This window comes from Carassius auratus, chromosome 15 (genome assembly GCF_003368295.1).
Source record: "Carassius auratus strain Wakin chromosome 15, ASM336829v1, whole genome shotgun sequence".
Classification (NCBI taxonomy): Eukaryota; Metazoa; Chordata; class Actinopteri; order Cypriniformes; family Cyprinidae; genus Carassius; species Carassius auratus.
Genome location: NC_039257.1, coordinates 18,840,205 through 18,857,291, shown reverse-complemented (window position 1 = coordinate 18,857,291; position 17,087 = coordinate 18,840,205). Strand labels below are relative to the sequence as shown.

Here is a 17,087-nt window from a genome sequence, read left to right as displayed (position 1 = left end):
TCTTTTCTCATTTCCTCTCTGCATTTCTTTTATCTTATTGTTGATGAATTTGGTCTCATCAAATATAAATACATTGATAAAATGTGATAATAAGAGCTTTTTTTCATTGTTGCGGTAAGGACTAAAAAAAGTGTGGGACAGGCACATTTAGTTGAAAAAAATCATAAAATGAATCAGTAAATAATACAAAAAATTAAGATGCTGTAAATTAATATGTAGCCTTTATTAAACAATTTCATTTGAAATAATGTCAAGTTGTAATTCAATTAGCTTATTTTATGTATCTCAACATCGTGAGCAGAGTTGTGGGACATGAACAAAAATGGTGTTTGGACCTATAAATGCTTCATAATCTTACACAAATCTCATTGATTATATATATATTTTTGTCAAGGTGTGTAATGACACTGTTATGACAAATTTTAACATACATGTAAAATTTCACTTTCATAAACATCCAGCTACTGTTTGAGCTACAGAACTCTTCAGCAAATAAAGGGCCAGTTTTACTAAACTTGGCAAATTAGCGTGAGCACAATTCCAAAACAGCACTCATGGGAGGGGACGTTTCTGTGGTGATTTACTAATGATGCACGAATTAAACACAGATGCAACATCTCATTTACATATCGACCAACATAATATACCAAGTGCAGCACAAATTAGTGTAGTCTCAAATAAAGAATAAATACATAAAGATCCCAGAGTACTGTATGTTGAAAAAAAAAATCAGCCAAAAAATGAAGGTTTGCTAGAAGTTTGGATAGATCTTGTATTACGTGACTCCTATAGCTGAGCGTTGTCTTTCATTACCCAAAGAAAATAAAAAAAATAACATGGCTTGGCAAACGATGTTCAGGTAAATGTGTTCTTCTAGCATTCAAAATAAACGAATAGGCTAGGTGTGTAGAAATCCCTTCTACCACGCACTCTCGGCATAGAGGAGAAACAATAATGTACAGTATGTGAAAAAAATTCATAACACTAAATACACAAAATAATGTTCTTTTTTAACAATGTCAAATGAATCCCTTTAAGACATGCTTTTTTGGGCCTTAAATAATGGCCCAAAGTAATTTGACGAACACAAATGTTAGTAAAAACAATCTTTAGTGAAACCTGACAGTCACATTTTAATGCCCAAAAGACTGTTTGTGCCGGCTCAAGCTGTTCGTTAAACTGGCCACAAGTCTTTTGTTTACTTTATGCATTATCTTACAGCATGGTCAATATGAAATACTTTATTACATGCCACTTCAATCAGAAAATGTTTACTTTATTATTATTATTATTATTATTATTATTATTTTATATGCATGAATGTAAAATGTATAATTTATACATTTATACATTATTTGACTTTAGGCTTACTTAAACTTACTGGAAGAAATTTACTAAGTGATTTGTTTTAAATTTGATTTATTATTACATGCATAATAAAATATTTTAAATGCACAAATAAAATAAAAAATACATATACAGACAACTGAATAAAACTAGTATAATAAATAAAATATGGATTAAATGTATGTGTACAAATAAATTCATATAAGTAAAGTTATGTTTAAAATGTAGATCAGATTTTGCATGAAATATTTAGATAAGAAGGTGAACTGCTGCTCCTCATTGGACTGCCATGCGCTGCTTGCACTGAACCCCCAGTTGCAGGATATAGCTGCCCACTTCTCCGGGTGTGTGTTCACTTCTCACTGCTGTGTGTGTGTGTGTGCTCTTGGATGGGTTAAATGCAGAGCACCAATTCTGAGTATGGGTTACCATACTTGGCAAATGTCATGACTTTCATTTCACTGATACATGATGTGCACAATTGAAAAGTGACAGTAAAGTGCAAACCACCCGATTTAATAATTAGCTCTAACAAATTATAACATATATGTTATTATTTATTATTGTTGGGATTTTGTGATAGTGACTTTTTGGTCTCAAGCACGGTGTTTAAAACGCAAAGGATGGAGCTGACTATTTACATCAATGACAGACTGCCATCTTGTGGCAAGTATGATTATTACTTTGCCTCTATTGTCCTCACTTGCAAATCACTTAGGATAAAAGTGTCTGTTAAATGTACTGTAATGTAATGCAAATTCCCACCACAGTGTCATCTGCACCACATCACATCACACCGTCATGTATAACAGCATTCTGTGATGGAAATGATGGTGACTGAACATTTGAGCATTTCTGAATATAAATATTAGCTGACATTTTATTCTAAATACACAAAATATAATATTTTCACATTTTTGAACAAACTGAAGCTTGGAAGTGATGCATAAAATATCCTGTTCAAAAGTGATGTTTATTTGAATTCCTTATTTATTTATTTATTTATTTATTTACAGACCACATGTGTCATATTTCAAATAAGCTCTTCACTGCACTGTTGTCTTCTTGGTAAGCAAATACGCTAACTTTCCAAACACGTATTCATTTTTTATTCATATTAAATATTTTCAATTCACAGCCCCTGGTCATTCTATGCCTCTGTTGTACTGTATGAAGCAGAGTAGTGTTAAAATAATATGAATATTATATACATTTTATATATTATTTTTGTAATTGAACTTTACTGAAATGAACTTTAACTTCCAATGCCAGAAGTCGGATTAAAGAGATATCATAACCCCATTTTGCTTACTTAGAAAAGATAAAGTCTGAGGATTTATTTAATCACAGACATTGTGCAAACTGTTATTTCCAAATATGAGTGATATTGTACAGTCTGGTTGCATCTGTAAATGTGCAATCACAGTTCAGAGCCAACCCAAACAGATCTGACCTTGAATGTCATTGCACTCTAATTGATTAGAAATATACCTTTAAATCATATTTATCTTTCCATTTATAGCTTTTCAGTGCTGTAGAATCCTTGGCAAATAAAGCATGCACATTTAATGCAACATTGGTGGATATAACCACTTTAGTCAGGCTCTCAGATGATACCTTGTTCAAATATGATACAGTTTTGACCCTTGAAGAGATCAGGTTTGATTTGAGAAATATATCCCTTGTGGAAAACAAGTAGCATACACTTTAAAATGTTGTAACCTGCCAACTGTTCTCTTAAAAGAGCTATATTTTCTACCTAATTTAACCCCTTACATTTTCGTTGGTATAAGTTTATGTACTGAGGTTGATTCAGTGGTGTTAAATAATATTTGAAAAATATTTTAGACTTAATTAAAGAGTAGTTTCTTATTAAAAATCTTAAGTGCAAACAGAATGTAATATTTTTGGACACTCAACTGCATGTTGTTTATAGCTAAACTAAGACTAATTTACAATTAAACTACATTTTTTGACTCGCTGAAAGACTTAAGCACATCAATGTAATGTAATGTAATTTTATATTCACTTTTGATTGTCTTTCAAATATGGTAAAAATGTACTTCTGAATGTGCTGATGAGAATTAAACTAAAATATATTTTAATGCCATTTCTCATGGATTTAAATATTTTTTTTAATAAGGTTTAATTTTAAAATAAATTACTTTAAAGGTAAGACCAAATAACAGTTTCAGTATGATATTTTAAATGCCAATTTTTAATATTTTACTTAATTTTATTGTCAAAATCTAAATAAGTGTAGTTCTTTAAAGCATGGCAAATTACTATTTAAAACAATAATTTAAAATGTTCTGTGACATTACAAAATGCAATTTTATTTAAGTGTGTTCAAAACTGTTATATCGTTCTCTTAAAGGCTTTTCCTTTGTAATATGTTTATATTTGAGTATTATATCCTATTATAGTTTTTAGCTTTTATTTAATACTTTTTTAAATGTGATCCTGTCATTTAGTCATTAGTCTTTTTTATATCACTATTTAGGTTTAATTCATTTTTATTTCAGTTTTAGTATCATTTAATACAATTAAGCACTTTTTTTTTTGCTCATTTAAAACAATGAACTCTTTCTTTCTTTCTACAAGGGATATGATCTGATGTAATCACCAGTCACGCTGTGAAGAAATGAGGGGTGTTTTATCTCAAGGGGGTGCTTTAACTGAACTCAAGCACTAGCAGATCAGGCCACTGTGTTGCATAACTGTCCCACACAGCCCCTGTCAGACACGCTATAAAATGAGCCTCTTTCTGCAGATCTAGCACTGCTTCCAGGCTCCGTCTGCTACAGTACACCATCTAATCAAGAGACGCTGTCAGCCTGAAACCCACCTCGAGGAACCATGCAGTCTGCCGATGCCAAGCTCAGCCGGAGCTCCCTGCTGCTGGCCCTGAGGCGCTACAGCACAGCAGTGCACAATATGGAGCAGACCGTCCTGCTTCCCAGCCTCCTCAGAGACGTGCCGTACCACAACGATCCGGACTGTGAGGCTGCCAACCACAGCATGGACCTGTATGAGCACTATCTTCTGCTGAAAGCCATCAAGAACACGGTGGAGAGCGGCCTGGTCCCACATGACGAGGCCAAGAGTCACGCCGCCTTGCACAAAGGCCTGGAGCCCCTGCTGGAGGCCGAGCCTGAGACGCTCTTCCATTTCCATTTGCGAGGCCTGTTCACGGTCATGGCAACTCTCACAAAGAAGTCCCAGAACTTGACTGAGAAATATTTGGACATCATTGGCATCAGTCATTAGGATTCAGCACACCCCAAAAATCCATGTTGGGTTAGGATGCAATTACCTGGAATGCTGTTTACGTCTTTGTCACTATGTGACATGCAATAATATTAAACTTAAATTTCCATTACATTTGGCTGCTTGTACTATTAGCTTGCATTCTGTGTAATGATCGAAAGTGAACAATTCTAAATCACTTTGGAAATTTCTACATTTTAAAATGGACAGACTGCTTAACTTCAAATAATAGGGTTTGCAGTGTAAGTTATGATTTGTTTTTTAATGGACACAATTTTGTAAATTATATACACAAGATAACTGAAATGCTTTTAAAGACTTTCACTTGATGCAATTGTACATAATGTGCACTTCGTACATTGTAAAAGAAATTCACAAAATGTCATTAAAAATGACCAGAATGTGTGTTAGTGAAATCATCGAGATTTAAGCCAATAATAAAAGGCAACTGTTGTAATATTGCCAAATTACTGTACAAACATAGTGCTATTTTGGTATTATTTATATAGTATAGATTTTATTAATATATTTTATTGTTTATTCTTATATTTTTAGTTTTCATTTTATTTTTTTTCTGCTTTTGTCATTTTAATATTACAATTTAAAGTTTTTATTTCAGTTGTAGTTATTTCCAGTAAGTAATTTTAGTGCCACATCTTAAACTTATTTCAGTTAGCGGCCAAAGTAACATCTCTGGTTTTAATTGGTCTTTTTATTGCTTTTTGTGGGGGCCTGGTGTGTACAAGACAGAATCCTCAGGCTTCTATCAATGCTATCATTTATTTTATTTCAGCTTTATTTTAATGAATAAAAATGCTTTTTTTTTTATCGTGTTTGTTAACAACAATAACCTTGATGTACGCAGACACACTATACATGATATAATTATAGTTGCATGTCCTTTAATAATATTACTTATATTGCTCCTTTCACTAAAATAATTCAGTTTTGAAATACAAATTTATGTCAAACAAGAAGATGAAATCTTCCAAAGTAAACTAAAGAGCGGCTGAATCTGTTGCAAAAGTCCTGGTATTGCACATTATTGCATGAGAAGGGTATTGGTACAATATCCAAGCCAAAGTCTATCTGAAATCATTTATGACATGAAAGCACAGCCTCAAATGTCATGCTATCACAATGATTTGTATGGTCATTTCAAAGATACTAATGACCTTGTTTATGCATGTCTTTGCAACATGCTTTCTGACAATATGCCAAACACACTTTAAAGAACATTAAAATGCATAATCGGTATCCTACATACACATATGTACAAGAATTTACTTATATATATATATATCTCTTCCATGGAATACAAATGAGACATTTTGAAGTTTTTCTTGCATTTTTTTTTTGAGGATGGGCAATAAAAAATTAATATAATTATCAGCTGTTCTTAATCCTAGTCCTCGCTCTGCATATTTTGCACGTCTCTTTTGTTTAACACACCTGATTAGATAACCAGCTTGTTACAAGTTCCATGAATGAACTGTGTTCCGACTGACATGATCCCTACAAAGTGTTCACTGTTCTCTACTCCCTGCACACTGGAAATCGGCTGAAGTTTACTTCACTTAAAAACACAGATTTGTGCACTTTAATACCCTTTGAACAGAACATATATGCTTCTTTCAAACTGGAGAATATGCTGTGGTGTCCACTTCGCAGGGCATTTATGGTCGAATCGAACAAACCCCTGAAGCAGTAAGAGAAACATTCAAAATGATTAAGAAGGATTAAGAACCTCTGATTATTATAAGTAATTAAAACAATCTGATAATGTAACAACTGATTGTGCAATGAAAAAAAAAAAAAACAGATCTTTTTTTTCAGACAGTTTAATGACATTGAGGACACAACTTAATAAATCAATAAATCAGTAAAGTCTGTTCAACCAGGTTTGCAACAATAGTCTTCACATTCCTCATCCTCTCAACGAATTGGATGAAAAGGCTCCACGATTTCAGCAAATGTCTTCGGTGCTGGTGTGAGAAATTGAAATAAAAAAGTATTATGGCAACATACACAATTCAAATACAGAGAAAACCTCAAGACATAAAGTAACACACTAATGCGGCTGGATTTCCACGCACTGTTACCTTTCTCTGGAAATTGCTCAGGATGCAGCCGGATGTACTCATTCATGTCCCTGTCCAATGTGGCATATTTATAATTCTCAAACTTTGTGAGATGATAGCCGATGAACCATCCAATGGTTATGAACAGCGCTTGGCGGTGAACACCTGTTTAATAAAACAAAAAAACATTAGAACAATCCAACAATCATGTTTGCATAATCCAATTATGCTTGCTGATTTTTACTGGTGAGGGGCATTACATTTGTAGATGTTTTTTTTTTAATGTACACTTATGTATTACAACTGGTATGACTTCTGCATTAATCTTACATAACATCTTGTCAGTTATGTCAGTTAGACACAATAGTGCTAAAATGCTAGTGATATGCAGTCACTAGCAATATCATTGGCTTAAGTGATAAGAAGGAGTGCAATAGCAATTCCACTGCTCTCGATAATAAAATGTAGTGACCATGTAAATATCAAGAATATGGTATTCATTCAGCACCATATATATGTTGCCATCACAGTTGATGTTAGGCAGTTGACAGTTAGGGCTGCAAGTAACGTTAAACTCAACTAGGAACGCATTATTTCGTTGTTATTATGCAATTAACGACAATGTCTTATTGTTAGAGGTTCAGTTCATAATAAATGCATTGCTGTAGCAGTGTCCTCACCGGCTTTGAGCGCAGGCCTGCGGTTTAAACTGTTGTGCAGCATCGCGGTCGCCCAGCCGCACAGACCGAACCACACTGAATTTCTGTTGACGATCCCCGGAGGAGGCAAAACTTTCGCCTCGTCTGGCAGAAGACCCATTGTGAGAAATAACAGGCTCTTCTAAAGTCAGAAGCCTTTTGACACTCAACTTTTCATTTCACCTCCTAGAGGAAATCAAGGGCAATGTTTAGGCGGAAATGAAAATCGGTCCGGTGAGAAACACGTGGTGGATTTACAAGTGTTCCGGAGATATATATATATATTACCTGTACAATATATTTTAACAATATGCCAAATATATGTTGTAAACGGTGATTCGGGGGCAAGAAAATGCATTTTTAATCTTATAGTAGTCTAGTTTTAGGGAATGTGGAATAGCCCACTAAAGATCAAAACAAAATTTATATTAATAATGTGTCATTATTTTATATATCGTAATGTATTTTATGTATTTTTAAAACATTGTAAAGTATGTTCTTTGCTGATTTTTTTCAGTCCTTTCCATAGTTATATGTTCACACGTAGACAGCAAATATTTTCTTTCTTCAAGATAATAACAAAATAAAAATAAATATTTATTTAATTTAAATATATTTATTTTAAAAATACTAGCAAATAATTATTTTAGCAAATATGTAATTTGTAGCAACATTTTGAAGTTGAATACAAACAGAAAAATTAAACTCTGATACCTACAGTAACTTATCATGACTCTCAGCCACCCGCCCCCCACCCCCTGTTTTGCCATTTCCACTGGTGAACGTTGAACTACAACTCCCAGAATGCAGCTGTGATGTTTTCCGGACTCGGCTTCCAGTGGGAAAGCAGCATGACGTCATTGTCAAAAAACCGAGAAACTCTGCGATCATTGTGCAACACTGGAGCTGAAAATCTGCCGAGGTTGCTGTTGGCGTTGCACGATTGCTATTATCGTTTAGATTAAAAGCCTGAAGAAAAGACTGAATGCGTTCGGAATAATAGAAGCAGTGGGGTGAATCCCCAGTGTTTGGTAAGTGTGAAGATGATTTAATGTGACCTTTAATGTGTAGAGCATCCTGCTAGCTAATGGAAGAACATGCCTGCAGGTTTTATTTCTTTATAAAATAAAATGTGCAATTCTCACTAATTATAAAGGGTCTAAATATTAAGGAAGTGTATTAGGCCACATCTAAGTCTTTTGTTGTGCTCAGTGATATTGCATATCAAATTTCAGTTTTCTGCTTAGTGAGATTGCATGGCAGGTTCTTTTTTATCATCCATAACCGTTACCCAGTTGGGATCAGTATATAAAGTATATTTTATGTACATTTAATTAATAATGCATGAATTGTGTCTAAAAGTATTAAATATAATTTTGGCTGAGCACATACGCATTAATTAGTAATAATTACAAAATTAATGTAAGATAAAGTATTTTTGCAGTGGTGGTGAAGTCATTTCTTTAATCAAAAATGTATTTGTAAAGGGGGTTTGTTTATGCTCAACTTACAGTTTTCAGTTGTATTAGTTCATAACAACAACAACAATAATAATACAATGAATAATGCATTTTCATAGTATTTATTTTTTCATATTAATTTTGTACAAAATGAATATGAGATAGCTTTTTGTGTAATGGTTGAATGTTTATTCATGCAGCAAATTAAGTTAACTTTTTATTTAAATCATTTTTAAAGGAGGCCTGTTTATGCTCAACCAACGTACACACTTTCAATTGTATTTCTTTTAAATGTCTAATGCTTTCATCCACCACAGTTCTTCTTAACGAGCTATTGAAAGTGTGTTTGCATGTGTGTTGACAGGCCTCTGAGAGTTGTTCTTTATTCCTTGCGTCTTTATTGCGGTCCTCTCAGCATCCTGCCATAGGCCTTGGCAACAGCAGCATTTGAGCACATGCATAGCAGCTTCTCCTATAGCAACACTTCAGAAACAAACACTGCTAATGTGTGTAGTGAAATACAGAGGCACTGTTGATCTAATAAATTAAAGAATGGACAGCTTAAAAACAGGTCCCTAGAGACATCAGGCATAGTTTATTCCCTCGTTTGTTCTCGGTAAGACATCACTGGTGTCATTAAAATGTTTGTTCTGTAAGGGCTGCTGCGGCTCTTTCACTTCAAACAGTGTTTTATCAGAGGGATGTTGCTCTGCCATCTGAAGTTTGCATTGCAGTTCTTAACACCCACATATTATCCACATGTCTTTCTCTCTCTCTTTCTCTTTCTCTTTCATTCATGTTCCCTCAGCTGAGAATGAGCATGGAGGATTATGACTACTTATTCAAAATTGTGCTGATAGGAAATGCAGGAGTGGGCAAAACCTGCCTCGTCCGACGCTTCACTCAGGTGTGTGGAAGAACTCATTGCATTATCTTGGCTATAACAAAACAACTCTAGAGGTTTGCAATGTGTAAGAGTCTTTATAAAATATGCAGTCCCTAATTTTATAATAATAGTTGCATTTAAAAAAACTTATTGCGTTTCTAGGGGCTCTTCCCTCCGGGACAAGGTGCCACCATTGGAGTTGATTTCATGATCAAAACTGTGGAAATAAAAGGAGTGAAGGTGAAGGTGGGTAGCCTCTAGTTTTTATATAATTTTGAGGTAACTGTATGGGAATTTTAATGGAATATAATGGTTATTGCTTATGCATGCATGAATTAATAAACATAAAAGATAGTGACTAGTGACTTATTTATTTTTTAGTCTATATATTGTAATCAATTATTTATTTCATCTTTCTTATGTTTCTTCTTGACTTTTGGTTATGCTCTTGATTTCTTTTTTGTCATACCCTGTGATGCGGCCTTTGGTTTGCAGAAGAGGGCTATGTAAATAAATAATAATGAAATATTGTTGCTACTTTTATTTTCATAGCTCCAAAACCAAGGGCGCTTCACTATGTAATAAAAGGAAATAATAATACCTTTTTTATTAATTTTTTATAATAATAATACTAATAATAATCTGTTGGCTGTTGTGTTGTGTTGTGGCTAGAGGTGACACAAGAAGGAGTCTTCTAACATGGCTAAATAAAATGTAAAAATACTGTTGAATGAACTTGAATTTGCTTTAAATATATATTAAATATATGTATAAGCTGCACCGAACTAATCACAGGGGTTCAGAATCACATTGTATAAGTCACATTATAATATTACATTCTGAATTAATTTAAAAGTATTAGGAACTAAAACAAAACATTATAAACACTGTAAATGTCTTTCAGTTTCCCTCAGTCCACAAAAAATCTTCAGAATGGAAGAGGAATGAAACAGAAATTGTGGCATTCATTAAAAACACATTTTATACATTTTTTATAAGTGCCAAATTTTAAATACTTAATTAACAGGGAAACCAAAACAATCGAGATGTTGGAAATGCAATATACAAATAAACATACTTTTAGAAGTGTATGCCTGTTTTGTGTGCTTGATGTCAAGTGCATTATAAGTCTGTTGGAAAGATCAGTCACATAATTCTTTAGATGATAAAAAATGCTATTTATATTTAAATTAGCACCTGATATATCTGTTTATATATTTAAAATATAAATCATGTGACTAATCTTGGCCTTGAAATGTATCAAGCATCAGTTTAGAGTAGACCACTCACTGATTAAGCCCTTGTATTTGAGTCTGTGTACCTTTAAGCATTTTTCCGCATTTCAGTGCACTTGCTGCTAATGAAACAGAGACAGAAAGCTGTAGTTTGTGTTGGGTTCTGCTAGAAGTAGTGAGTGACTTCACTGATTATTTGATCTGCTCATTCCCACAGCTCCAGATCTGGGACACGGCCGGGCAGGAGCGGTTCCGCTCAATTACCCAGAGTTACTACCGCAGTGCCAACGCTCTCATCCTGACCTATGACATCACCTGTGAAGATTCCTTCCGGTGCCTTCCGGAGTGGCTGAGGGAGATCGAGCAGTATGCCAACAACCAAGTGGTGACAATCTTAGTAGGTGAGTATTCAAGTTTTAATTGAACCATTTTAAAATTATAAAACAAATCATATATCTATTTGATGTTCTTTTTTTTTTTTGCTACAGTATATAGAGTGATATATAAATATCAAAATCAATGAAATATTGTCCTCTGTCGGTGGAGGTCATGTTTCCTTTAAAAATTTAAAGATTAACTGCACCACACAGTAGACCACAAACTTATGTTTGTACCAATTGTTCAGTACAGGAGCATATATGAGTTCATTATGCTTATTGTAATGTTTATTGATGCATCTACAAACAACTTAATATCTGTCTGTCTGTCTGCACTTGAAGTAAAACTTTACATACATCTTGGAGAATCTGCAAAATGCTATTTCACCAAAATAAGAGGGATCATACAAAAAATGCATGTTATTGTTTATTTAGTACTGACCTGAATAAGAGATTTTAAATAAAAGATGTTTGCATATAGTCCAAAAGAAAAATAATAGTTCAAAAGGTTTGTTTTTCCTTCTGGAGCATCAGTAAGCTTTTGAACTTCAGAGGGAAAAACAATGCATTAAGAACTGGGGGAGGGGATCGCAACTTTTTGAATTTGAAGATCAGGGTAAATGTAACTTTTCTTCTACTGGGAAACATGTAAATATCTACTGTAATGTATGAAGGCGGTACTAAATGAAAAAAATTCGATATTTAGGCAAAATAAGACAAATTTACACATCTTCATTGTAGAGCTGGGCAATATATCTAACGATATGATCATGCGCAATTGGTCAGTAAATCTGGTTCCATGATTAGCGCTAAATCGCCATTACCTGGTTTCAAATGGAGCGGCATTTATTAGACAGAGCGTAGATCACTGACAAGCTACGCAATATCGTGTTCATTATTGCCTTCGATGAATACGCAATATGAATGCGATATTGCGTAGTTTGTCAGTGATCTACGGCTCTGTCTATTAAATGCTCCATTTGAAAGCAGGTGATGGCGATTTATTGCTAATCACGGAACCAGTTTTACTAACTAGATACGCATGATCATATCGTTAGATATATTGCCCAGCTCTACTTTAATGTGTTCAAAAGTTTTCACCCCATATGGAGATTCATATCTTATCAAGGTCAGTATCCGTCCATCCATCCATCCATTGGTTGGTCACAATGCGCTCTGTTAACCAATGCAGGAAATTGTCTATCAACATTAGTTTAATATGTTTTTGGATCTGTTTGTCATTGAACAAACAGACTGGCTTACGTTAGACTATCTACCTGTCACCAGGTACTTAATGTCCTTGTAACCAGAGCATTTGAGCCCTGTTCACTGCTGTTCCCGGTTCATTTAAGGGTGCAATTGATGCAATATTTCAAATTGTCCTCTGATGTCCCCAGAGTGTGTATATGAAGTTTTATCTCAAAATACACAACAGATAATTTTGTATAGCATGTTGAAATTGCCACTTTTAGGGTATGAGCTAAAACGCGCTGTTATTTGTGTTTGTCCTTTTTAAATGAAAATGAGCTGCTGCTCCCGTCTTGCTTTTCAGATTAGTGCGGAGCAGTCAGTGTTGCCTAGTTTGTGGTTTTCCGACGGGTTTAAGCGACCCAATAACCTGATATTTAGTGCATAAAATGGCAACTTTACCAGGAGAATCCCACCAAAAATTTGTATTTTACCCCACTGGAATGCGATTTTTACTAGGAGATCCACCTCAAAACATGAATGGGCTAGTTTTGATTAGCAATTGGGCAGTTTTTATGTGAAAACATGGCAACCCTGGCGAAGTTTACTGAGAAACCTGGAACTGCTATAGTGTGGAGAGACTGTTTATGAATTATTGGGATTATAAAACAATGAGTGGGTGGATTTTTACCATTATAGGCTGGTTGTTTTCACACACTGTGGCCACACTGTGTTCAAACATCTTATAAAAATGATTTTTGCATTCTACGACACCTTTAATGTCCTTCTAACCAGAGCATTTGAGCCCTATTCACTGCTGTTGTTTTTTGCAGGGAATAAGATAGACCTGGCCGATAAGCGAGAAGTCCATCGGCAGCGAGCAGAGGAGTTTGCAGAGGCGCAGAGCATGCTTTATCTGGAGACCTCTGCCAAAGAATCGGACAACGTGGAGAAGCTCTTTCTGGATCTGGCCTGCGAACTGATCCGCGAGGCCAAGCAAAACACGTTGGACAACAACGACTCCACTCCCATGCCTGGAGAAGGGAAAAACATCAGTTACTTGAGTTGCTGCAACATAAACCAGTAGACTTGGCCACTGTGTGTGGATGAGGGGCAACATGGATTGCATACAAAGTGGTTGTATTGTTAGTAACCACTACGTAGATGCAGTGGTTACTGTTTTCCACTGTTGTTAAGGTCTATTTCTTTTACCCTTCAAAAATGCCTGGGTATTTTAAAACATTCTGTAAAAACATGATATCAAAACGATGCTGCTTTTAAAGGTGGGTCTAAAGCTTAGAGATGCTTTTGGCCAGAAAAAAGGGCCCTGTTATACAAAAATGCTTGATGATAGGTCAGACAATGAGATTTTCTATACTTCTGTACAATGCAACAGTTGGGCTTTCCCTGCTGACTTGAGAGTCAGTGTATTTGTCATATTAGAAATTTGGAAAATAATCGAGAATACAGATTTTCATCGGCAGTCTCACTCACTTGAAGGACTAGTTCTTCTACAATAAGCGTTCTGTCATCACTTACTTACCTTCATGTTGTTCCAAACCCATATGACTGACTGAAGAACGTTCATGAAGCTATTTTCCAACTGATAGTATACAGTGTGCAAAGCAGTCCATATATGACTTGTGTGTTATATTCCAAGTCTTCTGAAGCCATATGATGCTTACGGGTTTGGAATGACATTAGGCTGAGTAAAAAATGATAGAGTTATTATTTTAGGATGAACTGCTCCTTTAAGATCCATTGCCACAAAATTGGTGTGTTGGTGTGCACATTTATTATTCGCACAAAATGCACTTCTTGAATGCTTGCGAGATTGTTTGAGGTTACTTATGCATGAGTTTTTGTTTTTGTTTTAAACGAATAAGCCAATAATGCAAACAGACAGCAAGCTCCCTTATATAATCTGTGGCAGGAAGATGTAAAACCACCATCTTAAATCCTCATTTGTCAGGTATTTAGTCTATAAGAATATAAACTCCCCTTACTGCTTGCATGGTAGTTTGGTTGTTAATACTCAATGAAGGCCATGTCATTTTGAGAAGTCATAGCAAAAACCCAATGTGCCTCAGCCATCTGAATCCTGTCGTCATACATTACATAGCCCTGGGGAATCTCATGGAGCACATGTTTGGGTCATATTTAACCCAAAAATATCACTTTAACCTGGTTGATATATTAGTTTGGATGTTTTAATTTAGTTTATTTCAAGTAGAAATCTCAGTAGATTCTCAGTACTGCAAAAAATAATACTGCCCTGACACAAATATATTTTTTAAGATTTTTATTATAACACAAACTCCCAAAATGTATACATAGTTTGCAGTATGTGTGTTTTTATTGTACTAATTATAGGAATTCATTTTTTTTTTGCATTACAGTAATAAGAACAGAAAGGAAGAATTTCCTTAAGTAACTGCAAACAAATTGAATTGAATTTTTTTTTTTTTTTTTTGGTGAAATACACTACCAATCAAAAGTTTTGGATCAGTATGATTTTCTTAAAAAAAAAAAAAATATTCAGCAAGGATGCATTAAATTAATGACATGCATTTATGTTATAAATGACGTTATAAATTATATTTCAAATAAATGCTGTTCTTATAAACTTTTTTTTTTAACTAAAGAATCCCACCAAAAAATCGCACTTTCCACAAAAATATTAAGCAACTGTTTTCATTAACAATAATTAGAAGTTTTTCTTGAGCACGGAATCTGCATCTTAAAATAGTTTCTAAAGCATATGTTACACTGAAGAATGGAGTAATGATAGTTAAAATATATATTGTAATAATATTTCACAATATCAATGTTTTAACTGTTATTTGATCAAATACATTCAATCTAGGGAGAGATTTATTCTCAAAACTTAAATAAAAATAAAAAATTCTCCGACCACACACTTTTGATTGGTAGTGTATGGCTTGTTCTTGGCAGGTTTCATGAGATCATCCAGTCTAGATTTTTCAGATTACAATTTTAGCTGGCTAAGGTCTAGATATCGTCCTTTAATGTATTTTCTTACGTTACGTTAAAAAGTAAACAGAATGGACTCAATGTTTTAATGCACTGTCTAAAATGCTTGCTTCATTCCATAATGGTAGGTGTTTTTTTTTTTTTTTTTCTCAAGGATTGCTCCAATACCCATTTGGAGATATTCTGTCCTTTTACACATTTTTACATATTACCAGAACTGAAATATACCAGGATGCTTTGCTGTTAATTTAGTCCAGCTTTGGTATTGTAATAATAACCATAGCGATGTTTAAAGCTTTTGGCACTTGAGAGGCTGAGAGAACAGTGTGCGAGTAGTTTATGTGTGAATGAGATGTATTTCATAGATGTTTCAGTGAGTTCTTGCACAAATGGTCTTTGTGTTCCAATGCATCATATTGAGGAGTTGATGATGGATTTGTGTAATGGTGTGATACAGTGTGATTCTGGTTTTCGGTTGGCCTTTGTCAGTTCTGGAACTGTGTTGTGCATTTTAATGACTTTTAAACAGTTGGAACTTGTACCTCCAACCTTGGCTGTGCTGTAAGGTTTTTTGCACCTGTGTCATTACAATGGAACTGTGAATCTCCTCTTTTATAGACTTTCAGTATTTTACTCGCTGCTACAGAGCTTTTTCTTTTTTTGTTCTTTTACAAAACTGGTTTAGATGCCATGTGCTTGATTCAGTGATTTTGTTTAGACTGATTTATTTTTATATTTTTTTTTCTTGACAAAAAGTATTCACTAAAACACTAAACATTGTTTAAGTTGAGGACCAATTGTTTCAGCTTTTTTGGTTGTCCATGCCGGTTATTTTGCAGTTTTTCCCTTATATTTGCACATAGCTGCTTATATGATATTAAGCTTTTCTATTAACATTTTATTTTAAAGCGATAACCTTTTCTAGTTTTGTATAAACTGTTTTCTTTCTATGTTACATGACGTGCCATGCACAGTATTTTCTCTGTCAGGTATTTTTGTCTAGCATTCTTTTACAGATATATGCCATACTGTAATGTGTTGCATTGTGTACCAGTAAGACTCTAGAATTATTTATTTTCGATGTTAAATGCCCTAATTTTCAGTATCGTATATGTACTACTAAGTGCTTACTTTTTCTGTAATTATGACCATTTCATTATGTAAAGTACAATTTTCATCAAAGAGTAACAGTCTTTTGTCTAGTGAAGATGAAATGCCATTCTTTAAACCCAAAAGATCTGTATCCAAAGTAGATAACTACATTTATTGTTTTAGTGTGTGCTTTCAATATATAAGTTGTGATGCATTATGTGTAATTCATTTACATAAAGAGACAAACCCCATGATTGCAGCAATTCAAAGCTGATTTCTTTGGTAGAACTGTGTTTGAAGTCTCAGCATATAGACTGCAAAGTAATAATTTTTTTATTTATTTTTTTCAAAATAAACAAGGTCATGACACAAACTATATTGTAGGAGATATAAATAAATTATTTAATAAATTAAAGCTTCTTAAATAAATGCAATGAAGGTAAATTATATATATATATA

The 17,087-nt window shown here is 34.0% G+C and overlaps 3 protein-coding genes across 4 annotated transcripts; 2 read left to right on the top strand and 1 right to left on the bottom strand.

The window, feature by feature from the left end:
• The first annotated feature begins 4,087 nt into the window (after positions 1-4,087).
• Positions 4,088-5,092, top strand: LOC113115310 (mid1-interacting protein 1-B-like). Its single transcript, XM_026282792.1, has one exon. It carries the CDS (start codon positions 4,207-4,209, stop codon positions 4,615-4,617), a length of 411 nt encoding a protein of 136 aa, XP_026138577.1. The 5' UTR covers positions 4,088-4,206; the 3' UTR covers positions 4,618-5,092.
• A 1,350-nt stretch (positions 5,093-6,442) lies between these two features.
• On the bottom strand, positions 6,443-7,636 carry LOC113115312 (NADH dehydrogenase [ubiquinone] 1 subunit C2-like). Its single transcript, XM_026282793.1, has 3 exons — positions 7,379-7,636; positions 6,720-6,863; positions 6,443-6,602 (listed from the first exon to the last, which is right to left on the bottom strand). The coding sequence occupies exons 1-3, from the start codon at positions 7,515-7,517 to the stop codon at positions 6,553-6,555; spliced, it is 333 nt and encodes a 110-aa protein (XP_026138578.1). The 5' UTR covers positions 7,518-7,636; the 3' UTR covers positions 6,443-6,552.
• Positions 7,637-8,255: 619 nt separating this feature from the next.
• On the top strand, positions 8,256-17,001 carry LOC113115309 (ras-related protein Rab-30). Of its 2 annotated transcripts, XM_026282791.1 has the most exons (5): positions 8,256-8,427; positions 9,665-9,763; positions 9,905-9,988; positions 11,195-11,378; positions 13,376-17,001. In XM_026282791.1, exons 2-5 carry the CDS (start codon positions 9,671-9,673, stop codon positions 13,627-13,629), a joined length of 615 nt encoding a protein of 204 aa, XP_026138576.1. In that variant the 5' UTR covers positions 8,256-8,427; positions 9,665-9,670; the 3' UTR covers positions 13,630-17,001. The 2 variants fall into 2 exon arrangements, with proteins under 2 accessions (XP_026138576.1, XP_026138575.1); XM_026282790.1 differs by lacking the exon at positions 8,256-8,427 and having other exon boundaries at positions 9,653-9,763.
• Positions 17,002-17,087: the final 86 nt, after the last annotated feature.